We start from the raw sequence: 27,383 nt of genomic DNA on the forward strand, positions 1-27,383 counted from the left end.
TCTTGTCGAAATACGGCTTGAACCCTTGAAAGTAATTCCTACAAAACAAAAGCAAGAAAATCTTTACTCCGAGCTCGTAATCTACAGACACATGTAACGTAAAGAGCTACAAGAAATCCACGTTTGTCGTTTTCGAGCTACGACACGAAAAAATGCGATCAGGTTTCAGTTATGGGTTTTATAATCCGAGAGTCGGGTGGAAAGCCGGTCATTTGTGGTAACAATGTGAGGAAACTTTGACAAAGACGTAACGAAAGTGATCGATGTTTTCTTGTGTTTGAACAGCGTGGATTGGGGGTGATTTCAAGCGAGTCGGTTTATTGGAGACAAAATTCCACTCGTTTTATGATAAATCCGACTCTAACTGAAGTGGTAACAATCATCTACTCTTCTTAGGTCTTATATTTTGAGGGTGATTTTTACTTGTTTGTTTCAGAAATCGGTTTTTTTCTTTTGTGAAAAATTTGATGAATTATGTACGGTAGAACATGGGCTTCGTGGTGCAAAAAGGTACTAAAACACTTTTAATAGTCATTTGAAAACATTGTCAAAAAAAAATTCTACGTCGTTTTTTATTGTTTTTTTTTCTACAGTTTATTTGGTGAGAACCACATTACTCTAAATTGAAAAAAATTGGTCCAAGGTTATTTCGACAGAACTAACAAGAGGACTAATTAAACACAATTGACTTTTTTCCCAAAAAATATAGATAGCATATAACAGTATAACAACCAAAAAATCCATACCACATTCGAACATGCGCTATTTTCGGGTTAAGTAACTTGCTTAAGTAACCTAAGTAAGGTTGCTGTACAATTTCGATTTTTTTTTTAGCAACTAGACGATATTTTTATTACGCATTTAAAACTCGACAACAATCGGGACGGTAGTTTTCGAGATGATCTGTCTAACAAAAATCTGGACCAATAACAGACAGGCAGACAGATTGAAACGGGGGCCCTATTCTTTCGTACTCTAGAGGTTATGGAACGTCGAGAAAATATAAAAGTAGCGGCAAATTCTTCTCAAAAATACCGTGACAAATTTTTCAAAACCAGCTTGATGTAAGATATTTTATAATGTTAAGTCAAGTTTCCTGAGACGACGTATGGAGTTGTGAATTACGTAAACTTCGTTAAACTTGACCTACTAAGGAAAGAAAATTTCAAAATAATTTAGTGAACTGTAAAATTTAATTAATGTACCGCACCATCTGTGTTTTCTCGACGTTTCACGATGTCTAGAGTACTAAAAAGTAGGTCTCGCGTTTCTGTCAGTTTGTCGTTTATCGTCTGTCTGTACCGATTTTTATTAGACAGATAATCTCCAAAACTACCAGATCGATTAATTATTATAAAATTTTATAGGTATGTATATTAGAAATATCATGTAGATAGTAAAACGCTACCCAAAATGTGTCTATTCATTCCCACCAACCAAAGTAATCCTGTACACATGGTTTATGAATCCGCCTTGAATTTGATTACAAATTACCTTATATCTTTTGTGCAACATTTTTCACGTGGTTCATCTAGCCGATATCTCTTCTGCATTAAATGTTTCATTGTCGGGTGTGATTAATGATAGATTTAATGGCTTCTATCCTATGTAGGTTCGAATTTCATTCTTACTAATCCTTTTTTATTGTGACTTTGATCATCTATATATGGATGGTTCAGTCAAAGGAAAAAAAGTATGGTAAGCTACATAATTCAAGTGAGATCTATTCGACAAAATGTTGAAATGACGTCATCAATTTTTTGAAAGAAATAAAGGAACAAAATTTAGGTAGCGCCTTCCAAGATCACACGAACATTAATGTATGTCTAAAGTTAAGCAATTTTACACTTTGTTAACTGTGATCAAACTTCTTCAAAAAAATATAAAATTTGATTTTGTGAAATATTATTTATTTAATAATAACCCCCATGAGTTATCTAATATATAAAAATAAGTCGGGTTTTCCTTCCTGACGCTATAACTCAAGAACGCACGAACCGATTTCCACGGTTTTGCATTCGTTGGAAAGGTCTCGGGCTCCGTGAGGTTTATAGCAAAGAAAATTCTGGAAAAATTTTAAGAGAAAAGCAGGAAAACAGGGAAAATCATTTTTCACATACAGCCACGTACTACAACGGCGCCAGTACGTGGTGTGTGAGTATCCCTCACGAAAATAAGTACGTTTTTAAGTAGAAGGCGCCGGTGCGAGATACATTGTTTGACAGCTACTCATTGTACTCTGCTCAGTTAATTTCATGTGACATTTATTATGCGCACGTTCTTTCAATCGATTACTTAAATTTTGCACGGGAATCGCCACTTAGAATAAATTTGAATAGTTGGCCATTCCTGACGGACCTGTCGCCTGACTGACGTGTCACACAAAACTATTTCTTCAGTGCGATTGTGAAAAGTATTAAAAATTTCGAGCTGACGTCATCAATTTTTTGGAGGGGATAAGCAAATATATTTTGACTAAACATTTATTATGCTCTTTATAACCTTAAAACATCTGCAAGATTTCAAAGCATTCGATTTTGTTGTTCCTGATTAACTTAATAAAATAAATTCACGCATTCATTAATTTTTTTGAGTCACTCTGTATATGGAAATCGAAAAAATTTGAATGGAATGATAAATGACAAGAAGAAACTCACTATATTTTGTACATTTTAGGTAGAATTTATTCAACAAAATTTTGTGGTGACGTCATAAATTTTTTTAGGGGGGACGACCAAATACATTTTGATAAAAAATTTACCACGCTTATGATAATTTTAAAACATCTTTAAGATTTCAAAGCATTCGGTTTTGTAATTCCTGAGTAAATCAGTAAAATACATTTACGCATTCATTAATTTTTTTGAGTCACCCTGTATATGCAAATCCAAAAAATATTAATGGAGTGATATATCACAAGTACATACTCATCATATTTTGCACATTTTAGATAGGATTTATTCGGTAAACTTTTGAACTGACGTCATCAAGTTTTTGGAGGGGATAACCAAATATATTTTGACTAAAGATTTATGATGCTCTTTATAGCGTTAAAACATCTGCAACATTTCAAAACATTCAGGTTAGCAGATTCAAAATTAAATTTCAAAATGTTGTTTTATAATTTTGATTTTTTTCCAAAAATCTGGACGTTTCGGGTAAAAACTCAATTCGGAGTCGTAAACCACATGTGTAGGACTACGTTATTTTATACAATTTAAAACCGATTCACTATGTACAATTTTGAAGTGACGTCATCGCATTAGTTGTGGGGATGATTAGACAAATTTTGGTTAGCGTTTTACCATCTACATGATATTCCTAATATAAGTACAAAATTTCACAACAATCGGTCCAGTACTTTCGGACAGACAGACGGAAATGGGAGACCTATTACTTCGTCTTCTAGGGATCATGAAAGATCGAGAAAAGGTAAAAGTAGAGAGTCGGCCGACGGACTCGATTACAATACTTCCTTTGCTTACGCTCGGGAACTAAAAATATGAATGCAATGATAAATTACGAATATATACTGATGATATTTTGCACATTTTAGATAGGATTTATTCGGCAAAATTTTGAGATGATGTCATCAAGTTTTTGGGCTTGATAAACAGATATATTTTGATTAAAAAGCTAACATGCTTACAGTAACTTCAAAACGTCTGCAATATTTCAAAATATTCAGTTTTACAATTCTTGATAACAATAAAGTTTATTTACGGTTTTCAGTCAATAAAATAAATTGACCCAGTGATTAATTGTTTTGGGACACCCCGTTTAAGTAAAACTAAAAAAATATTAATGCAGTGATAAATCACAAGTAAAAACTCATCATATTTTGCACATTTCAGATAGGATTTATTCAGCAAAATTTTTAGGTGACATCATCAATTTTTTAGGGGGAATGAACAAATACATTTTAATAAAAAAATTACCATGCTTATGATAACATTAAAGCATCTCCAAGATTTCAGAGCATTCGGTTTTGCAGTTCCTGATTAAATCAATAAAATTAATTCACCCATTCATTAATTTTTTTGAGTCACCCTATATAACCAAATCTAAAAAATATGAATGGAATAATAAATCACAAGCATAAACTCATCCTATTTTGGACGTTTTAGATAGGATTCATTTGGCAAATTTTGGGCTGACGTCATCAATTTTTTGGAGGGGATAAGTAAATATATTTTGAATAAAAATTTATTATGCTTATCATATGTTTAAAACATCTGTAAGTTTTCAAAGCATTCGGTTTTGCAGATTCAAAATTAAATTGTAGGTGAAACGAAGTTCACCGGGCCAGCTAGTAAAACTATAGATAATACCAGTCACACTGTAAGAAAAAAATTGGCCACAAGGATATTCAATCGATAACCTCAGCGTTACTATTTAGTTGGGATCAAAACTCAAGGTGGATTCATAAACCACAAGTACAGGAGTATGTTATTTTATAAAATTTCAGTGGAATTTATCAAGTTAAATTTTGAGATTGCGTCATCAAATTGTTGGTGGGGATGATTGAACAAATTTTGGTTCAGGTTTTACGGTCTACACGATATTCCTAATATAAATACAAAATTTCACAACTTTCGGAGATTATCTGTCTAATAAAAATCTACACAGATGACAGACATACTACAGACAGCCCGACAGAGTCCACATGCACCAGACAAACGACAGACGAGGGACAGACATACGACAAACAGACAGACGACAAACAGACAGACAGACAGACAGACAAACAGACAGACAGCCAAACAGACGACAGACGACAGGCAGACGATAGACGGCAGGCAGACAAACAGACGATAGACAGACGACAAACATACAGATTCCGAACAGATAGACGCCAAATAGATATATAACAGACACACTATAGACAGAGTCCAGACAGACATACACTAGATAACCAACAGACGATAGACAGAAAGACGGCAGACAGAGAGACAAACAAACAAACACATGACAGACAGACAGACGACAGACAGACAGACAGAAGGACAAACACACGTCAGACAGACAGACGACAGACGACAGACGACAGACGACAGACGGCAGACAGACAGACAGACGATAGACAGACGACAAACATACAGATTCCAAACAGATAGACGCCAAATAGATAGATAAAAGACAGACGACAGACAGAAGGACAAACACACGACAGACAGACAGACAGACGACAGACAGACAGATGACAGACAAATAGACGACAGACAGACGACAGATAGACAAACGACAGATGGACAGACAACAGACAGACAGAAGACAGACAGACGACAAACAGACGACAGACATACGACAGACAGACGACAGGCAGACAGACGACAGATATACGACAGACAGACGACAGACAGACAGATAGACAGACCGACGATAGACACACAGACGATAGACAAACAGACAGACGATAGACAGACATACGATAGAGAGAGAGAGAGAGAGAAAGACGACATACAGACAGACGCCAAACAAAAGAGAGAGACGACAGAGTCCAGACAGACATACACCACATAAGCGATAGACAGAAAGACGACAAACAGACAGACAATACTGGATCCTACATTGTGAAAGGGTGTAAAAGGATATTGAGAGGTCCTGGGGTTTGTTTTATGGGGGTTCTTCAGTATTTTGTTTAAAAAAATTTGAAAGAATCTTTAGGGGCCTTGTTCTAGTTCACTCTTTTTGAAAAAATTTGAAAGGATCCTTGCGTCATTAGTGCTTATTTTTTCAAAGAATTCAAAAGCACCTTGAAAGACTTTGCTGCTTTGTTTTAGAACAACTTTGAAAAAATCTTGAGTTTCTTTGGTGTTTTGTTTTCGAAAAAAATTGAAAAATTTTTATCTATACTGCCTATTTTAAAAATTTTAAACAATGTTGAGGGCTTCTGGTGATTTAGTTTTCAAGAAAATTAAAATAATCTTAGAGGCCTGTGGTGATTTATTTCAGAATATTAAAAAAAAGGAAGGGTCCTAGAGTTTTTCTTTTTAGTTTGGAAGTACCTTAAGCTTAAGGTTCCTATTTTTAGTAAGAATTTGAAAGATCATTGGGTATTTTGTTTGTGAACGACTTTAAAAGAATCTTGAGGGTCTCTGGTCTTTTGTTAAAAAAAAGAATGAAAGAATCTTGATCTACAGTGTCTATTTTTAAGAATTTAAAACACACTTTTGGGTTCCTGGTAACATGGTTTTTAAAAAGTTAAAAAAAAAAATTAAAGGCCTCTGGTTATTTATTTTAGAACGAATTTTGAAAAATCTTGAGGGTCTCTGGAGTTTTGATTTCGAAAAAATTGGAAAGAATCTTGTAGGTTTCTCTATTCTATTATTTTTGAAAGAATTTAAAAGCGCCATGTGGTTCTTGGGTGTTTTGATTTTGAAAAAAAAAAAATTAAATTTTGAGTTCACTAGTGTCTTTTTTAAGAAGTTGAAAGAGTCTGGTGGAGATTTTAGAACGTAGTATAATAAAGAATCTTGAAGGAATATGAAATTTTCTTTTTGAAAAAAATTGAAAGGATCTAAGGATTCCTAGATGTTTTTTTTGAAAGAATTCAAAAGAACCTTGGAAGTTTCTGGTGTTTTCTTATAGAACGACTTTAAAAAAACCTTGAGGATGTGTCGTGTTTGTTTTTGAAAAAAAAGTTAAAGAATTTCGAAGTCCCCAGAAAACTGAAAGATTGAGGCTTTATTCTATTTCAATAAAAAAATTGTGAAAGAATTTGGGTGTCCCTTGTGTCTTTTTGAGGACTTTAAAAGGATATTTGGGCCCCTTTTGGCGATTTTGAAAAAATCTCGAGGTTTTTAGTGTAGTTTTCTTAAGAATTTAAAAGAAGCTTCTTATGGGTTGCAGGTAATGTTTTTTAAAAAATTCAAAGAATTTTAAAAATTCTAATGTCTTAATGTCTTTAATAAACTTAAAATAATTTTGAAACTCCTGCTATTTTATTGTAGAACTAAACATTATATTTAAAATTTAGAGTTTTTATAAATAAAGTAAAAGACAAAAATAATAAACTCGTTAAGAAAATTTTACAAATGGTGGAGGCGCCGGGCAAATAATATAAAAGCAAAGAATCTCAATCAACATTTAATTTCTTATATTTTATGAGGTATCACTAAACATAAACTAGATCTTATTAATAATTATACAGAGCGAAAAAGGTTAAATAGTGTTGTCGGTGCGGTGCTCGCTTAGCCTGGTTCTCACTAAATTATTATAAAGGTGGATTATTTCATTGTATTTTGTATTTTTCATTTTTTTTCTCTATTTTTATTGCTGAAACTACAAAGTCACGCATTTACTTTTGCTATTTCTATTTGTTTAATACTAAAAGGACCACCTATTTCGAACGAATTTTACCACGCTTTGCACCACGTGAATTTTTTACCAAAACCACTGCAAGCGGATGACAGACAGAGAGACGACAGACGACAGACAGACGACAAACGAAAGACAGACGACAGACAGACGACAGACAGACGACAGACAGACGACAGACAGACGACAGACAGACGACAGACAGACGACAGACAGACGACAGACAGACGACAGACAGACGACAGACAGACGACAGACAGACGACAGACAGACGACAGACAGACGACAGACAGACGACACACAGACGACAGACAGACGACAGACAGACGACAGACAGACGACAGACAGACGACAGACAGACGACAGACAGACGACAGACAGACGACAGACAGACGACAGACAGACGACAGACAGACATTTGACAGACAGACATATGACAGACTGATAGACGACAGACAGACGACCGACAGATGGAACATACTTCACAGTGTTTACAAAAAATCATTGCCAACTTGATGACTTTTTTAATTGAACACTCGATACGTACACAAGTTTGAGTATGATTTATCTCATACTTTTAAATCAATAACTAAAATGGTTTTAAAATATATATTGCTAGCTGTTTCGATACAAAGGACCTTCATCAGACAAATGAATTTTATGATAAAAATAAATATAAGACAAAGCTTTCGAGGTTCAAGTTAATGACAGAAAAACTCTTTCAAAGCTTGAATCGTGTCAATATTGGAAAGAATTTCGACGTTTCTTCCACTTGTAAAGAGCATTTTGAAGAATTTAGCCTCAAAATAAACGAAAAGTTGAAGAGAAGAGAACGTTTCGAGAGATGAATCTCTTCAAAAGAGAGCAATTCCTGAAATTGTTCTTTACCAAAGTGGGCGAAAAATCGTAGCGCTTTTCAAAATTTACAACGTCTACACTTTGAAAGCGTTTTTTTCTTACAAGGAAATATAAAATAAAGCTATTTTAAACTTTTTTGTGTTTGTGATGAAATTTAAACAAATATCGGCCTCATTATTTCAAACATTTCCTTAGATTTTTATTTTTTTGGAACACCTGTATACGTAAAATTAAAAATAAAGATGGCCTGTTAAAACACAAGTAAACCATTAACTGAATTTAATTCGTTCATATTTTGTGAACACGTTATCCGTTTTTTGGAAGCTTTGTTTATAGAGTTTCCAGGTAAAGTCGTGTTCGTCAGTTAAAATTGTCGACGTTTCGATTTTCTCAAAAAAGTCTGAAACTGCTTTACTTTGTATATGTTTTGAAATTGAAACTCAGCTGTATAAAGGTGACCTAAACAACACCGTAAATACGATACACGTAAAATTGTGAAATCATACTGAACTTCTTGAAAACCCGTTGAGCGTATTACAAATGACAGGATGTTTCTAACAGGAAAGAGAACTTCATTATGATGGTAAAAATAAATAAACTCGATGTTAAATCGAAAAAAATTACAAACCGTGCAGTCGTTGCTCGTTTGTGTCTCAGATAGCGAAGGGAGGAATGAGTGAAAAGGAATTGATGAAAAATCTGGCCATGGCAGATACATCATTAAAATCGTATTTGCAATTGAATGAAGACTTCATGAAGAAATAATATCAAAAATCAGAATTTCACCAACCACATCGCGTTTTTGGCAGAGAAAATCATAAATGACAAATAAATCACTTATCACGAAGTATCACGCCAGTTTTTATATAGAAAATTAAACCAATGCTTATTTAAAAAAAGTAAAAAAAAAACACCTATCTAAAATTGCGATCTTGCCACCATAAGTCGCGTATCGACTTCACGTCCCCTCACAAAGCTCGAAAGTCTCGCCAAAGCGTGATCGATGCCTCCACGCTCTTGGTTTCCAATAATTCCGCTAGTTCCGTCGATGACAGCTAGAGTGCTAAAATAAAAAGGCGCCGAACACACGTTTTATTTACACAATGGCAAGGGCGCTCCCTTATGTCTAAAAATACGGAACATCTCATAAATCCCGTCACACACAACCTCCACGCTGTCTTTCAACGCTGATCTGTCAGGTGAAATGAAAAATTGCATGGATTGATAGACATTTTTTTTCCAGATACATTCTTTCGTTGGCTTTGGCAGATCTACTTGTTATTGTGACGAGTGTCCCTTTCACGTCGATAATCTACACGGTGGAATCGTGGCCCTGGGGCGAACTAATCTGCAAGGTCTCCGAGACTGCCAAAGATATTTCAATTGGAGTGTCGGTATTCACGCTCACTGCATTGTCGGCGGATCGGTTCTTCGCTATAGTGGATCCTCTTAAGAAATTTCACACCACGAGTAAGTAGAGTAAAGGTTGGGTTTCATAGGGTGAGAGTGATACCAGAGTTGTATGTCACATCAACGTAGAATTTAGCGTGTGACAAAATTTTGTTTGATATTAATTTTTATTTGATTTGATAATGCATAGAAAATATTTTAAATGTACTTTTAGATAGTAAAATTGTATACTTAGTAATGACACAAAAGTGGGTTGTATGTAATTTTGTGTAGGTGATTATTTCCGGATGTGGTGGGCTTAACCTCTCAAATCCTACGCTGTTGTCCAATCCAAATCCCTTTGCTTTCGGTTTTTCGATTTGTTGGACCAAATTCATATTAACAGTGGCATTAAAACAATGTTACTGAACACAGGCAGCGAACTGTGATTGAATAACGAAGCGATAATACTCCATAGTTGATTTATATAGATGCTGTTGTCCGGAAATGAGTTTTTCTTTTCAATTGGAATCTGGCAGAGACTTTACATTTTTAATTTTAATCAACCCTATATTCAAATAGATCGCCATTTGATTTCAGAGCACACGTGTGTTTTATTTTCTTAAATAAAGTCACAAAAAAGTTTCGCGAATATTTTAATTACAGTTTCATTTCCATTGCTTAAAGCAACGGTACGAGCAGGCTGTTACGGTCGCAAACTCGTGGTGCACAGAAGTCGACAGCGTCACGTCATCTCGACCGCCCCTGATTTCTATTCAAACCTGCGTCTTTTGTGCAGATTCCGCGAGAAATCCGGCCAGCTCGGCTAGGAACCGCGCTCTCCGCTTCTGCCACGTATTTCGGTGTTATTTAACTTCCATTCCATTTAAATGTTCAATTTCTATGACTCTAATATTAAATTACAACCGAACACGTGTAAAAGTTTCAAAAGAGCAATAAACAACATTTAAATTCGCCATACACTCTCGCGAAAATTTAAACAACAAATAATTCTTATTTGAGATTAAGTTTGGACATCAGATAATTTATACGATGGAAACATTCATCAACAAAATCTTTACATGAAAAAAAAACTAACAAAGAAAAATTCTGGGGATCTTAATGAAAGTCAAGATCTTAAAAAAATAAATAGAACATTATTCAGAATATTCAGGGACCTGACTTGGCAATCAATAGCTCAAATCGCAGGGTATCTTTCAAATGTAAGAATGTTTTAATTTTTCTAATTTTATATATTAAATATGGGAGCGACTAAATGAACAACAAAGATTTACTTTCATTCCTGCGAAATCTTTTTCTAATAAAATATCACTTTTTTTAACTTCTTCAGATGTTTCTCCAAAATATGACCTATCTCGAGACCTAAATACTGAAAGTAAAGCGTCTACAAATATTTCTTAAGATTTTCATTGCTGATGAAAAAAAAATTCTGAAGATCTTAAAGAAAGTCAACATCTTCCGAAAAAAATAAAGTATTATTCGGAGGACTTCATCTGGCGCGACCTTTAAAAAACCCTGAAAATAAAAGGCCTCCAAATATTTCTCAAGATCTTGATGGATGAATACTTTTCTATATCTTCTTTGTTCTCAGTTTATAACGAAATAAATTTTGTCTACGGTCATTTATCTATGGTCATTGTTAAAATGGAACGAATAATTCTGAAGAAGTCGAAATCTTCAAAAAAAAAACTTCTGAACTGACCTAATTTGACTTGACTTGACCTGAATTGATCGAATTGTCTTGACAATCAAAATGTTAAATTATCTTCTTAGTTTCGGGAATATTTTTCTATAGTCTTTCGGGTATCAGTTACTGTTGCTTGAAAGTAATGGTTGAAATAATTCACTCTTTTTTTCAGTCTATAACGAAACCATTTTTGTGTAGGATCATTGCGAAAATGGAGAGAAAAAATCTGAAAATTCTAAGAAAAGTTATGATCTTCAGAAAAAATAATTAAAACATTATTGACCTAACCTGATTTGTTATGACTTGTCCTGACTTGACTTGACCTGATTTGACTTGACTTGATTGAACCTGACCTAACTGAACTGATCTGATAATCAAGGTCCATAATTTGAGGGAGCATTTTTTCATCGTCTTTCCTAAGCCAGCGGCCACTACTGGTTAGTAATGAATAAAGTTATGAACAATTCTGAAGATCTTATAGAAAGTCAAGATCTTGAGAAAAAAAATTATAGCATTATTTAGAGTGATTTTGACTGACTTGACTGGACCTCAAATCAAGACTCTCGTAGCTCTTTTCTCAGTTTGTAGCAGAATCAATTTTATTTTGTCACTGTCAAAATGAAGAGAAAAATTGTGACGATCTTAAAGAAAGTCAAAATCTTCAGAAAAAAAACAAAGCATTATTCAGAATACTTTTGACTTGGCTTGATTTGACTGGACTTGACTGTGCTAATGATCGCTTCTGGATGATAATGAATAAAGTAATGAAAAGTTCTAAAGATCTTAAAGAAAGTCAAGATCTTCAAAAAAAATTATAGCATTATTTAGAGTAATTTTGACTGGCTTGACTGGACCTCAAATCAAGACTCATAGCTCTTTTCTCCGTTTGTAGCGGAATTACTTTTATTTTGTCACTGTCAAAATGAAGCGAAAGATTCTGAAGATCTTAAAGAAAGTCAAAATCTTCATAAAAAAAACATAAAGCATTATTCAGAGTACTTTTGACTTGGCTTGATTTGACTGGACTTGACTGTGCTAATGATCGCTTCTGGATAATAATGAATAAAGTAATGAAAAGTTCTAAAGATCTTAAAGAAAGTCAAGATCTTCAAAAAAAATTATAGCATTATTTAGAGTAATTTTGACTGGCTTGACTGGACCTCAAATCAAGACTCATAGCTCTTTTCTCCGTTTGTAGCGGAATTACTTTTATTTTGTCACTGTCAAAATGAAGCGAAAGATTCTGAAGATCTTAAAGAAAGTCAAAATCTTCAGAAAAAAAAACATAAAGCATTATTCAGAGTACTTTTGACTTGGCTTGATTTGACTGGACTTGACTGTGCTAATGATCGCTTCTGGATAATAATGAATAAAGTAATAAAAAGTTCTAAAGATCTTAAAGAAAGTCAAGATCTTCAAAAAAAAATTATAGCATTATTTGGAGTAATTTTGACTGGCTTGAGTGGACCTCAAACCAAGACTCATAGCTCTTTTCTCCGTCTGTAGCGATATTACTTTTATTTTGTCACTGTCAAAATGAAGTGAAAAATTCTGAAGATCTTAAAGAAAGTCAAAATCTTCAGAAAAAAAACATAAAGCATTCATCAGAGTACTTTTGACTTGGCTTGATTTGACTGGACTTGACTGTCCTAATGATCGCTTCTGGATAATAATGAATAAAGTAATGAAAAGTTCTAAAGATCTTAAAGAAAGTCAAGATCTTCAAAAAAAAAAAATTATAGCATTATTTAGAGTAATTTTGACTGGCTTGACTTGACCTCAAATCAAGACTCATAGCTCTTTTCTCCGTTTGTAGCGGAATTACTTTTATTTTATCACTGTCAAAATGAAGCGAAAAATTCAGAAGATCTTAAAGAAAGTCAAACTCTTCAGAAAAAAACATAAAGCATTATTCAGAGTATTTTTGACTTGGCTTGATTTGACTGGACTTGACTGTGCTAATGATCGTTTCTGGATAATAAGGAATAAAGTAATGAAAAGTTCTAAAGATCTTAAAGAGAGTCAAGATCTTCAGAAAATTCATTTTAAATAGTGGTCAAAGTACTTATGGTCCGGCCTGCCCTGACCTGCTTAAAAATCAATATCTCAAATCACCCGCTACCTTAAAAATGTAAGATTATTCTACTACTTTTATATAATTCTGTAAACGAGTGAAGAGAAAAATGAATGAAGTTCTTTCTTTCTGGAGGTATTTTTCAAATCAAAAGAAATTATCTGTCCATTTCGAGATTTAAAAATTCTGAAAATAAAAAGTCACCAAACGTTTCCAATTGCTGAATGCTTTTCTAGATCTCCTAGATAAAAATTCTGAAGAATTCTCATTTTGTAGGATCAACTTTGTTTTATCATTACCAAAATGGAGAGAAAAATTCTAATGATCTTAAAGAGAATCAAGATCTTCAGGGAAAAAAAATATTCAGGGTGCTTCTGATCTGACCTGGTTTGACTTTACTTCATTTGACTTGACTGAATTGAGTCGACAATCATGATATTAAAATATTCTGTTAGTTCGAGACATGGTAAAAAAAGTCAAATTCTTCTTCATTTAAAACAGTAACCAGAGTACGTATGACCTCACCTGACCTGACTTGACTTGACAATCAATTTCTCAAACCAAGTGGTATCTTTAACAGTGTTACTTTTATATAATTCTATGGAAGATTCAAGAGAAAAAAACAGTGAGGTTCCTTCGTTTTTGGGAGATTTTTTCCTCATAGAAGTCAATTTTTTTCAAGAATGGAACATTTTATATCAAATCTGTCTACTTTTCTACTTATCTTAACTTCTTAAGATCTTTTTTCAATATCTTATCTCTTTATCTCAAAGACTGAAAATAAAAGGACCAGAAATATTTCTCAAGATCTTCATTGTTAATTGCATTTCTAGATCTTATTTTTTCTCAGAATATCAGTTTTGTCCATGATCATTGGCATAATGACGAGAAGAATTCTGAAGATCTTAAAGAAAGTCAAGACCTTCAATAAAGGCCGATTTTAGAGTACATCTGACTTGACCTGACCTGGCTTCACTTGAGTTGATCTGATTTGACCTGCTCTGATCTGATTGAAGGGACCTAATAATCAAGATCTTTAAATATTCTCTGAGTTTCAGAGATCATTTTTCGATCATTAAAGAAAGCTAAAATCTTAAAAAAAATTAAAACAACAGCTAGAGCACTTACGGCCTGCCCTGACCTGACCTGACCTGACCTGATCTGACCATAAATATTCCAAAACACCCGGTATCTTTAAAAATGTAAGAATATTCTATTGCTTTTACATAATTCTGTAAATGACTGAAGAAAAAGAACACAGTGAGTTTTTTCCATTGCTATGAGACATGTTTCTAAAAAAAGACTTATTATTATTTGTTATTTCAATGTTTTTTCCTCAATTTATAAAGGAATCAGTTTTGTCTACGATCACTTCCAAACCAAAATGGAGACAAAAATTATGAAGATCTTAACTTTCCTTAAGATCTTCAGAAAAAAAATTAAACACTATTCAGAGCGCTTCTGATCTGACTTGACTGAACTGACTTTAGAACCAAGACTTTAGAAGACTCCCTTAGTTTGGGGGTGAATTTTTCCATCGTTTTTTCTATATAAATCCACTACTGATGGATAGAAATAGATAAAATATTTTCTGTATGTATTTATAATGGCACAATTCAATATCTGAATCAGACGTTCTCGTCACTGAATAAATTATAGTAGTAATAAATAAATAAAGAAATAAATCAATAAACAAGTAAATATAATAAAAATATTATGGATATATTACTCCAAACCCTAAATTGCGCCTTATCGACAAATGCTGAACAGTTGTCAAAAATAAATTAAGGACACCACTGCACAATCAAGTTCAATTATTTTTGAGAAAAAGTAATAGTTAATAATTGATTCCACTTACTCGAACATACTACTCTAGAAAATGGAGTTCGTCGTTTCTTATCCCATCACATTGTCTACTTTTTCGTTCATTAATTTAAGGTTGAAAACGGAGCAAAATGTCTTAAACAGGTCTCAAGTTTTTGTATGAATTTGACACAAACACAATCTGCATGTTAAGCTTCCGAATTTGAATTTTAAATTTACGGGGCTTTATCAAGGGTGGACAAGAAGTTGATATACGGAAGGATGCGAAGCGCTGAAATTCCATGATGTATGGTAACACAAAAACAAATATTCTGGAAGAGGTCAAATATCGATGGAATTTATTACTTTAAATTTCCATAATCTCACAGATAAGTTTAAGAAGACGTGGACATTACTTGTAATTTTTATTAGTAATGTTATGCCTACGTATATTGACAGAAATTAATTTACATTTATAAACTTCAATATTTCCCAGTATTATTCATATCGTTTTCATAATCTAAAGTTCATCCTGGCATTTACTTTTTTTATGTACTTATTACTCCGTGGGTAGATCGTTTTATTTCAGTTTTCAGAAAGCTTTATTAGAAAAAAAATGTTTAAGTAAACCTCTCGCATTTGTAATTATGAATTTATTCCGTCCGTTAATTTTGTTTTTAATGAAAAAATAAATAAATACTACGCGTACTACAATCCAAAGTGCGGCCTCTGAACTTTTCCATTAATCGCAAAAGCTCACGTTGATTAAGCAAATATTGAAACTGACCCTCACTGGAATAGTCCCTCCGACTTCCTAATTTAAATTTCCTTTTGATTAAATATGTAAATAAAAATTGTACACCAACCTACGTTTAACAGAATAAATACCGCATTTTTCAAACGATAAAAATTAAATTAAATGGCCACACTGCATTCCGAACACTGCCCGAACAACTTTCGTTATTTTATTAATCGCCTCGCCGCCAACCAATCATAAATCATAACAATTTCCCCAAACGCTCTCTACATCAACCCTGTCATTACTTAACTCACGAAATAATTATCCCAACCCTTTTACATTGCAGCCCCAAATTAAATTAAACTCCGACAATAGACACATTTACGCACATATAAAAACAAATTTATTAAATAACGACGCGATTCCCCGCAACCCTTTTTAATTATCCCGAACGCTGGGAAATTATTTACGAAAAGATGATTCATGAAAACTTCACTCCCACGTGTCTCAGCCCGCTCCTGATTAATGGCGGCGATTTTTTAACAGGTGGCGGCCGAAAAGCGACGCGAATAACGCTTTGTATAGCTATTTCGATATGGATTTTGGCAATTCTCTGCGCCGTTCCGGCGGCGGTGGGATCCCATTTAAAGGACATCGAGGGACAATTCGTCGTCTGCTATCCTTTTCCGACGCACTGGCTGAACAACAAGTACCCGCAAGTGATGGTCCTGCTGCGTTTCCTCATTTTGTACGTCATCCCGCTTACGATTATAGCGGTGTTTTATTTGAATATGGCGAATCATCTGATAGTCAGCACGAAAAACGTCCCCGGGGAGGCTCAGGGAACGCAGAGGCAGGTGAGTGGAGGCATTAAGTGGCAGCTGAGTTTATTGTTTTTTATATGGGTTTATATGGTTACTGTAAAATTTGTTTTTATTAATAACATAATTTAAAGGCAGCGCTCCAAGGTCTTATAATTTCATTTCTTACTTGAAGACATTTTTAAAATTTTTTCGTAAATATTAATGAGACTAATATATTTTTTCATAATTTTATTAATCTGCGGAGACATTTTAGAATCTGTTTTCTATATTTTCTGCATTCACTTCGATGTGAATGTAATCAGGTCGGGTCAAATCGTGTCGGGTCAGGCCAGGTCAGGTCAGGTCGGGTCAGGCTATTTCAAGAAAGTTTCAGATTCTTAAAAAAATATGGTTGGTGTCCCCGACAAGGTTTCAGAATTATAAGAAAAAGACACTTGGGACCCCCGAAAAGGTTTCACATTCTTAAAAAAATATATCAGTTGGGACCCCCGAGAAGGTTCCAGATCCTAACAATAGACGGATGGGACCCCTGAGAAGGTATCATTTTATTCTTAAAAAAAGGACAGTTGAAGCTCCCGAGAACGTTCCAGCTTTTTCAAAGAAAGACATTATTTGCGACCCCCAGAAAATTTCACATTCTTACATAAAATAGTTGGGAACCCGAGAAAGTTTCAGAATCATAAGAAACGACACTTGGGGCCCTTGAGAAGGTTTCACCTTCTTTAAAAAAGAACAATTGGGACCCCCGAGATGGTTTCAATTCTTAAATAAAGACGGTTGGGGCCCCCGAGAAGGTTTCAGCATCATAAGGAAAAGACACTTGAGGCCCCTGAGAAGGTTTCATCTTCTTCAAAAAAGAACAATTGGGACCCCCCAGAAAGTTTCAGATTCTTGAATACATACAGTTGGGGCCCCCGAGAAGGTTACAGTATCATAAGAAAAAGACACTTGAGGCCCCTGAGAAGGTTTCACCTTCTTTAACAAAGAACAATTGGGACCCCCGAGACGGTTTCACATTCTTAAACAAAAAGATACCTATCAATTGGATCCCCGAAAGGGATTCAGATCCTACAAAAAGACGCTTGAGGCTCCAGAGAAGGTATCAATTTATTCTTAAAAAAAAACAGTTGGGGCTCCCGAGAAGGTTCCACCTTCTTAAAAAAAAAGACATTGGGTGGGACCTCCGAGAAAGATTCAGATTCATAAGAAAAAGACACTTGGGGACCCCGAAAATGTTTCACCTTCTTTAGAAAAAAGCAATTGGGACCCCCGAAAAGGTTTCACATTCTTAAAAAAAAGATTTCAGATGGGACCCTCGAGAAGGTTTCAGATCCTAAAAAAAAAGACGGTTGGAGTCCCCGAGAAGGTTTCAGATTTATAAGAAAAAGATATTTGGAGCTCCTGAGAAGGTTTCACCTTCTTCAAGTAAGAACAATTGGGACCCCCGAGAAGGTTTCACATTCTTAAAAACAAGATATCTGATGGGACCCCCGAGAAGGTTTGAGATTCAAAAGAAAAAGGCACTTGTGGCCCCTGAGAAGGTTTCATCTTCTTTAAAAAAGAAAAATTAGGACCGCCGAGAAGGTTTCACTTTCTTAAAAAAATATGTCCAATGGGACCACCGAGAAGGTTTCAGATCCTAAAAAAAAGACGGTTGGAGTCTCCGAGAAGGTTTCATTTTATTCTTAAAAAAATCCAGTTTAGACTCCTGAGAAGGTTATACCTTCTTAAAAAAGGACATTAGTTGGGACCTTTGAGAAGGTTTCAGATTCCTAAATAAAGAGGTTTTGGGCCACCGAGAACGCTCCAGATTCATAAGAAAAAGACACTTGGGCCCCTTGGGAGAAGGTTTCACCTTCTTCAAAAAAGAACATTTGGGATCCCCGAGAAGGTTTCAGATCCTTAAAAAAGAGATGGTTGGAGTCCCCGAGAAGGTTTCACTTTATTCTTAAAAAAAGCCTGTTGAGACCCCCAAGAAGGTTACACCTTCTTAAAAAAGGACATTGGTTGGGTCCTTCGAGAAGGTTTCAAATTCATAAGAAAAAGACACTTGGGGCCCCTGAGAAGGTTTCACCTTTTTTACGTAAGAACAATTGGGACCCCCTAGAAGATTTCAGATCCTAAAAATAAAGACGGTAGGAGACCCCAAGGAGGTTTCACTTTATTCACAATAAAACCAGTTGAGACTCCCGAGAAGGTTACAACTTCTTAAAAAAGGACATTGGTTGGGTCCTTCAAGAAGGTTTCAGATTCTTGAATAAAGAGGTTTTGGCCCCCCGAGAAGGTTTCAGATTCTTAAATAAAGACGTTTGGGACCTCCGAGAAGATTCAGATTGATAAGAAAAAGACACTTGGGGCCCATGAGAAGGTATCACCTTCTTTACGTAAGAACAATTGGGACCCCCGAGAAGGTTTCACAATCTTAAAAAAAAAATATCTGATGGGACCCCCGAGAAGGTTTCAGATTCATAAGAAAAAGGCACTTGTGACCCCTGAGAAGGTTTCACCCTGTTTAAAAAAGGACAAGTAGAACCCCCGAGAAGGTTTCACATTCTTAAAAAAATATATCCGATGGGACCCCCGAGAAGGTTTCAGATCCTAAAAAAAAGACGGTTGAAGTCCCCGAGGTTTCATTTTATTCTTAAAAAAATCCAGTTAAGGCTCCCGAAAAGGTTATACCTTCTTAAAAATGGACATTCGTTGGGACCCTCGAGAAGGTTTCAGAATCTTTAATAAAGAGGTTTTGGACCCCCGAGAACGTTCAGATTCATAAGAAAAAGACACTTGGAGCCCCTGAGAAGGTTTCACCTTCTTCAAAAAAGAACATTTGGGATCCCTCAGAAGGTTTCAGATTCTTAAATAAAGACGTTTGGGACCTCCGAGAAAGTTTCAGATTCGTAAGAAAAAGACACTTGGGGCTCCTAAGAAGGTTTCACCTTCTTTAAGAAAGAACAATTGGTACCCCATGAAAAGTTTCATATTATTAAAAAAAAAGATATCGGATGGGACCCCCGAGAAGGTTTCAGATTCTACAAAAAAGACGGTTGAAGTCCCTGACAAGGTTTCATTTTATTCTTAAAAAATCCAATTGACACTCCCGAGAAGGTTTATATCTTCTTAAAAAACGACATTGGTTGGGAGCCTCAAAAAGGTTTCAGATTCTTAAATAAAGAGGTTCCGGGCCCTCGAGAACGTTTCAGATTCATAAAAAAAAGACACTTGGGGTCCCTGAGAAGGTTTCACGTTCTTCAAAATAGAACATTTGGGATCCACGAGAAGGTCTCAGATCCTAAAAAAAAGACGGTTGGAGTCCCCGAGAAGGTTTCACTTTATTCTTTAAAAAAACCTGTTGAGACTCCCAAGAAGGTTAAACCTTCTTAAAAAGGACATAGGTTGGGTCCTTCGAGAAGGTTTCAGATTATTGAATAAAGAGGTTTTGGGCCCCTGAGAAGGTTTCAGATTTTTAATAAACATGTTTGGGACCTCCGAGAAGGTTTCAAATTCAAAGAAAAAGACACTTCGGGCCCCTGAGAAGGTTTCACCTTCTTTACGTAAGAACAATTGGGACCCCCGAGAAGGTTTCAGACCCTAAAAATAAAGACGGTTGGAGTCCCCGAGAAGGTTTCAATTTATTCCTAAAACAACCAGTTGAGACTCCCTAGAAGGTTACACCTTCTTAAAAAAGGACATTGGTTGGGACCTTCAAGAAGGTTTCAGATTCTTGAATAAAGAGGTTTTGGGCCCCCGAGAAGATTTCAGATTCTTAAATAAAGACGTTTAGGACCTCCGAGAAGGTTTCACCTTCTTTACGTAAGAACTATTGGGACCCCCGAGAAGGTTTCACATTCTTAAAAAAAAAGATATCTGATGGGACCCCCGAGAAGGTTTCAGATTCACAAGAAAAAGACACTTGTGGTCCCTGAGAAGGTTTCACCTTCTTCAAAAAAGAACATTTGGGATCCCCGAGAAGGTTTCACATTCTTAAAAAAATGTATCCAATGGGACCCCCGAGACGATTTCAGATCCTAAAAAAAAGACGGTTGGAGTCTCCGAGAAGGTTTCATTTTATTCTTAAAAAAATCCAGTTGAGACTTCCGAGAAGGTTATACCTTCTTAAAAAGGACATTGGTTGGGACCTTCGAGAAGGTTTCAGATTCTTAAATAAGGAGGTTTTGGGCCACCGAGAACACTCCAGATTCATAAGAAAAAGACACTTGGGGCCCCTGAGAAGGTTTCATCTTCTTCAAAAAAGATCATTTGGGATCCTCGAGAAGGTTTCAGATCCTAAAAAAAAGACGGTTGGAGTCCCCGAGAAGGTTTCACTCTATTCTTAAAAAAAGCCTGTTGAGACTCCCAAGAAGGTTGCACCTTCTTAAAATAGGACATTGGTTGGGTCCTTCGAGAAGGTTTCAGATTATTGAATAAAGAGGTTTTGGGCCCTCGAGAAGTTTTCACATTCTTAAAAAAAGGCGTTTGGAGTCTCCGAGAAAGTTTCATTTTATTCTTAAAAAAATACATTTGAGACTCCCGAGAAGGTTATACCTTCTTAAAAAGGACATTGGTTGGGACCTTCGAGAAGGTTTCAGATTCTTAAATAATGAGGTTTTGGGCCACCGAGAACGCTCCAGATTCATAAGAAAAAGACACTTGGGGCCCCTGAGAAGGTTTCAGTTTGTTCTTAAAAAAACCAGTTGAGACTCCCGAGAAGGTTACACCTTCTTAAAAAAGGACATTGGTTGGGACCTTCGAAAAGGTTTCAGATTATTGAATAAAGATATTTGGGACCTCCGAGAAGGTTTCAGATCCATAAGAAAAAGACACTTGGGGCCCCTGAGAAGGTTTCATCTTCTTTACGTAAAAACAATTGGGACCCCCGAGAAGGTTTCAGATTCATAAGAAAAAGGCACTTGTGGCCCCTGAGAAGATTTCACCTAAAAATTAGGGCACCCGAGAAGGTTTCACATTCTTAAAAAAATATATCCAATGGGACTCCCGAGAAGGTTTCTGATCCTAAAAAAAAGACGATTGGAGTCCCCGAGAAGGTTTCATTTCATTCTTAAAAAAATCCAGGTGAGAGTCCCGAGAAGGTTATACCTTCTTAAAAAAGGACATTGGTTGGGACCCTTGAGAAGGTTTCAGATTCTTAATTAAAGAGGTTTTGGGCCCCCGAGAACGTTTCAGATTCATAAGAAAAAGACATTTGGGGCCCCTGAGAAGCTTTCATTTTCTTCAAAAAAGAACATATGGGATCCCCGAGAAGGTTTCAGATTCATAAGAAAAAGACACTTGGGGCCCCTAAAAAGGTTTTACCTTCTTTAAAAAAGACCAATTCGGACCCCCAAGAAGGTTTCACATTCTTAAAAAAACACTTTGGGTCACTTTTTTAAAAACGACATCATATGGAACCCCCGAGGTTTCAGATTCTTAAAAAAAGACATCAGTTGAAAACCCCGAGAAGTTTTCGCATTCTTCAAAAATTGGTCGAAATTTGTTTCGACAGAACTTCCCTCGCTGTTGAAGTACAATGAAACATATCCAACATTTTCGAGTTGAGTTTTTTCTTCACACAATTTTCTGATGACCTCATCTAATTTTTGCAAAGACACGTATATCAACTTGGATTGGTACAGTGTAATACTAAAAATAACAGTATTGTATTCCCAAAATTTTCTGGGAAAATGAAGTGAGCCGTTCCTGATTTAATCAATAAAATAAATTGACTCATTCATAAAAAAATATGAATGCAATAATAAATCACAAGTAAAAACTCCTGTTTTGCACATTTTAAGTAGAATTTATGCGGCAAAATTTTGAGATGACGTTATGAATTTTACGATGTTGACAATAAATTTAACACGTCTGCAAAATTTCAAAATGTACAATTTTGCAAATCTTGATTTATTCAAAAAAATAAATTGGCTGATCTATTAATTTTTTTGAGTGACCCTCTATAAGCAAAGCTAAAAAATGAGGTTCTTAATTTGATCAATTAAAAATGGGTCGAAGGCTACAAGCAAAATCCGACAAATTCAGCTCTTTAAAAACATTATAAAATTTGATTTTACGATTTTCGTTTTGTGATAACCGCTGTAAAGTAAAACCCGGAGGCATAAGTAACACACCTTGTCCTTCAGCACCAGATAATACCAGAAAAAAAAATCTGAATCACAAATGCTTATTTATATTTATACATCGAAAGAATGTCACGTAGAAATTAGTTTCATTTGAATGAGTTTGTCTTCTCAAAACAGAACTAAAATTATTAATTAAACCAAAATCGAACAAAATGTTCTGAATATTATAATTGTTATTTTATTATTAAATGGGGTGACTCGTTCTTAATTTTACCAATAAGAAATTTGTGATGACGTCAAAAACATGGATAATTCTAGTCACAGCACAAAAGAAAAGTTTTCACAGCGTATTACCAATGCAAGAAAAGAAAAAGTAAAGGGCTAAGTTCGGCATCGAACCCACAACGGTAAATCATACCACATGGAGACTCTCGTCCCGTGTGGTTAACGTAACGTTATTATACCTTGCAGATGTTTTTGCGAAAATTTGAACGTTTAGCGAAAAAACTGAAAGTGGATTCATACACTACAAGTACAGGAGCATATTTTTATATAACATTCAATTCATTGTAAAATATGGTTAATTGAAATGACGTCATGAAGTTGTTAGTGGGGATGATTAGCAAAATTTTGGTTAGCATTTAACCATCTACATGATATTTCGAATATACTCGTACATACAAAATTTAACAACAATCGGTCCAGCAATTTTGAGAGATTATGTGTCTAATAAAAATGTATACAGACACCAGACAGACAGACAGATAGATACCTGGGTAGGCCCAATCCTGTGGAACATCTTATACGTCGGTATCATGGAAATCTACGTTCCCGATGGAACCCCTTGATATGTTCCACCGATGATTTAGCTATGGTAGTCACGGCACCCAGAAAAGAACAATTAATGTCTAGAGTAAATGTGTTCCTTCGAATGGTCATAGACCGAAATTTGACATTTGGGAAACACCTGCTAGCTGTTACCAAGAAAGCTAGGGAAGGTACTAGTTGTTAACAATTAATGTACGTGGATCAAAAAGTGAAAACAAGGGAATGCTGTATATCTCTGTCCAATCGATTCTATCCTATGAACAACCGGTATGACAAAAAGCAATGACAATCCCATAACATGAGGAGATAATGAAGTCCACCCAACGTATGATGGTTCTAGGCATATGTGGAACCTTTAGAACGATTTCCTATGATGCAGCCATGGTGATTGTGTGAATGACACCGATATACATGCTAGCCCAAGCTAGAGAAAAAGCCCTCATTAAATGACAGGAAGGGTGGAAAAACGCGACGAAGGGGAATATCAAACCATGGGTGACTAGGAAATGGTATGTCAATTCCTTTCTAGATACGGATGTTTCATGAAGGAAGTAGCTGGAATATAAATGAGAGGCAGTGGAAAGTGTATGACTTATTGCAAATCTGAAGATGATTCAGAGCATAGGTATACTTTTTCACTACCATAAATGGAACGATGCGACTAAAGGCCTAGAGCATAAGATCAAAACCAAGCTGCGTGTGGAGAACCACGTTGACATAGTGTTAGATAGCCAAGAAAATTGGGAAGCTGTACAGGAATACATAACAAAAGTAATACGGCTAAAAGAGAATGATGACAGAATGAAAGAACAAGAAGGAATTAGATTTTAGATTAGAAGAAAACGACACAAACCACTGAAATAAGTGAGAAAAGGTATCACGGCCTGGAAGTAAAGAGAAAGGGTGGCGCCTGTTACGAGGTAGTGACTCGGGCGCCAGGGCGTCAGGTGCTACCTCCCTTGTGAGGTAGCACCTGAGCAAGCGAATCACATATAGACTGACTCGGAATACGGAAAACGGAACAATAAATTAATTCTAAGGTGTAGACACCGAAAATATTAAGAGACCACAGATACATCAAGTTTACCACAAATAGTAAAAGCCAATAGGACAAAATCTCCAAAGGGCGAGGGTGGAAGGAATGAACAAAATAATAAAAGAATAGGTCACCACGATAGAGTGCACACATTATAACCAACCTATGCGAAAACATTTCAACAAGAAAATTCCGACTAAAAGACGAAAACCTGTTCACGGAACCAAGATATAGACAAAAAACGTAAAAAGTGTATAGGAGCAAGAAGATTAGTTACAAGGAATCGAAAAAATCAAATGTAACAGAAGAGGAAAAGCGGGAACTGAAAATAATATCAGGAGTAAAATGACCCTGAACAGAAAGCAAAAATTTGCTTAGTTACAGAAAAAAAAAATAAAGATCGTCAAGATAGTAATATCAATGGCTGATTTATATTCAGACTTCTTCATTTGGACAAAAAAAATTCTTGGATACCGGAGCTTAAAGTTGCCTTCTCTGCTCATTCGTTACCCTATGGTGAACTAGAGTCTACTTTTCCTCTCGCAAGACATTAATATTGTTGGTCTCAACTTTTCCAAAGTTAAAATTTAGATATTTCTCGTTTATAAAGACATTGCAATTCCCTGAACAATAAGATAAAACTTCGTGCGTCGACATCAGATACGTTTCAAGACCCGGTTCTCTTAGAAATTTTATGAGGCATACTTTCGAAACAAACTTATTCGTGAACAGAAAATTAAAAATAACGTTAAATGCACGAAAACTTCATAGAGTACACTAATATAATGTTTTTAGGATACTTCAATTTTATAAAAATTAAAAATTCCTTCTAAAATTTATTAACGTTAAAATGGTAGAAACCAATTTAGAGAATTTTATTTCCTCAGATCATTCGACGAATATCTAATTTCACTTCGCCAGAATACTTTTAAAATTAAATTTTTATTACAAAAAATAAAACTAAAGTTCAGGGAGTCTAGAAACTCTTAACTCTAGGAAATTATTCGTAATTTGTGTGTAATTACATATTTAAAAAAAGTTGATGACACAGCAGTTTTCTGTGTACACACTATCCTTAAAAATATTAGTTAATTATAATAATTCCATTTAATAAACAAAACACAAACGATGTCCATAAACATGCAAACAATGTTACGAAGGCTGTTATTTGCACACCCATTTGAATATTAAGAGGTTAATTCAAAAGTATAAAAAGTGAAATAATATCATTCGACGAAGCTTTTATCGCATTGTATTCTTCTCGGGTATTAATTTTCCACCCGAAAAAGTAAATTCTGCACAAAGAAAAGGAGCCCTACAATCGAAAGACCCACACACAATTTTTAGAACGCATTTTATTACATAAAAAGACCAATTCTGAAAAATCACTTTCGGAAGAAAATCTTTCACCTTTGTGTTAATTGTCGAAAATTCGTCGAGTAGGCGACTACTTTTTCCAAAACTTCCAAACACACCTTCCGGCAAGCTTCTCGTTCTTGGCAGCAACACCCACATTTCGGTTTTTTCTCGTCATTAAGAAAACATAATGTGGGTTCAGGTTAGACGTGTGCCAGGTCGAGCTCGCCTCGCTTTAATCACGCTACAATAGAGACATTTTCAATTTTGGTGATCAAACGTTCCCAGATACTCAATCAGCAAATGATGACATCGATAACGGGCCCAGTGGAGCTTTCGCTCCAAGCGCGGATATGTGAAACCAGATAGGAGATAAAGCTCTAAAAGTAATTTGCTGAGACGTCCTTTGTAATCGATGTAACTTAAATCTAACGTAAATCTACACTAATCCACTTTAGTCAAACGTGGGGCTGTGGGTGAAAATGTATCATATGCGTGCTTGGGTTGCATAGTTCTAAAATTGTAAACACTTGAGTTGGTTTATAGCCGAGTTTGAGGTTTCGGTTGTATTGAAAATGCACTGAAACTGGAAAAACAAAGCGTTCATAACTAATGAAGTAATGACAATAAGCCGCTGAAAGACAACTTAAAAAAGTCGAGACTAATGGCACTATTTAGACGTCAAGCCGAAGGGAAAGGAAATGAATTTATTTAGACGTGGGGGAAAGTATCTGTAGAATATGTGGAGGAAAGCGAGAAACAATTGGACAGTTATTGAACAAATGAAACAAAACGGGAGCCGTCAGTGAAAACAGGGATTCTGTGTTGAATGAAAATGGATCAGTGTAGGGCTTTGATGAAATCTATGAAATCTTGTCTAAGCCCGTGGAGCAACGTAAAATTATTTTATATCTTATTCTCATTAATCTCGAGAGAAACTTTATACTAATAGTACGTTGATCAAGCTTTTTATCTAAAACAAGCACTGCTTTTTAATCGTCCCTAAGATGAAAATTGTAAACATAGCGCAAGCAAAGAGCTTAGTTATGATATAATTAACAATGACAGTGCACGTCAAGTAAATATGCGCAATTACATTGTAGGTATAAGAAGGGACGCGTCATGTTTCGAATCCCTCTCAACGCAAAGACGTCTGAGTGCATACCACTATTTTACGTAACAGTTATCCGAGTAGTAAATTCACAGGACTCCGAGATTCTTTCAAATTACTGCAAAAACAAAACCAAAGGTATGTCTGAGATTTTTACTACTTCAAGAACACAACACAAGGGATCGGCGAGATTATTTTAAATCACGTACAAAAGGGGTCCTCGCAATTCTTTAAAACTACTTCAAAAGCAAAACAAAACTGTC

General features: G+C 35.3%; 1 protein-coding gene across 4 annotated transcripts in view; it reads left to right on the top strand.

The window, feature by feature from the left end:
- The window catches only part of LOC135131564 (neuropeptide CCHamide-1 receptor), a 229,564-nt gene that overhangs the window by 170,495 nt on the left and 31,686 nt on the right, over nucleotides 1–27,383 (top strand). For all 4 annotated transcript variants that reach the window (XM_064059369.1, XM_064059370.1, XM_064059368.1 and 1 more), the window contains 2 exons: nucleotides 9,422–9,648; nucleotides 16,438–16,748. In XM_064059369.1, coding sequence (XP_063915439.1) covers nucleotides 9,422–9,648; nucleotides 16,438–16,748 — 538 coding nt within the window. The remainder of the gene's footprint in view (nucleotides 1–9,421; nucleotides 9,649–16,437; nucleotides 16,749–27,383) is intronic.

Source organism: Zophobas morio, unplaced genomic scaffold (assembly GCF_036711695.1).
Source record: "Zophobas morio isolate AGI-343-1 ecotype UQ-CSIRO unplaced genomic scaffold, CSIRO_AGI_Zmor_V1 ptg000021l, whole genome shotgun sequence".
NCBI classification, from domain to species: Eukaryota; Metazoa; Arthropoda; class Insecta; order Coleoptera; family Tenebrionidae; genus Zophobas; species Zophobas morio.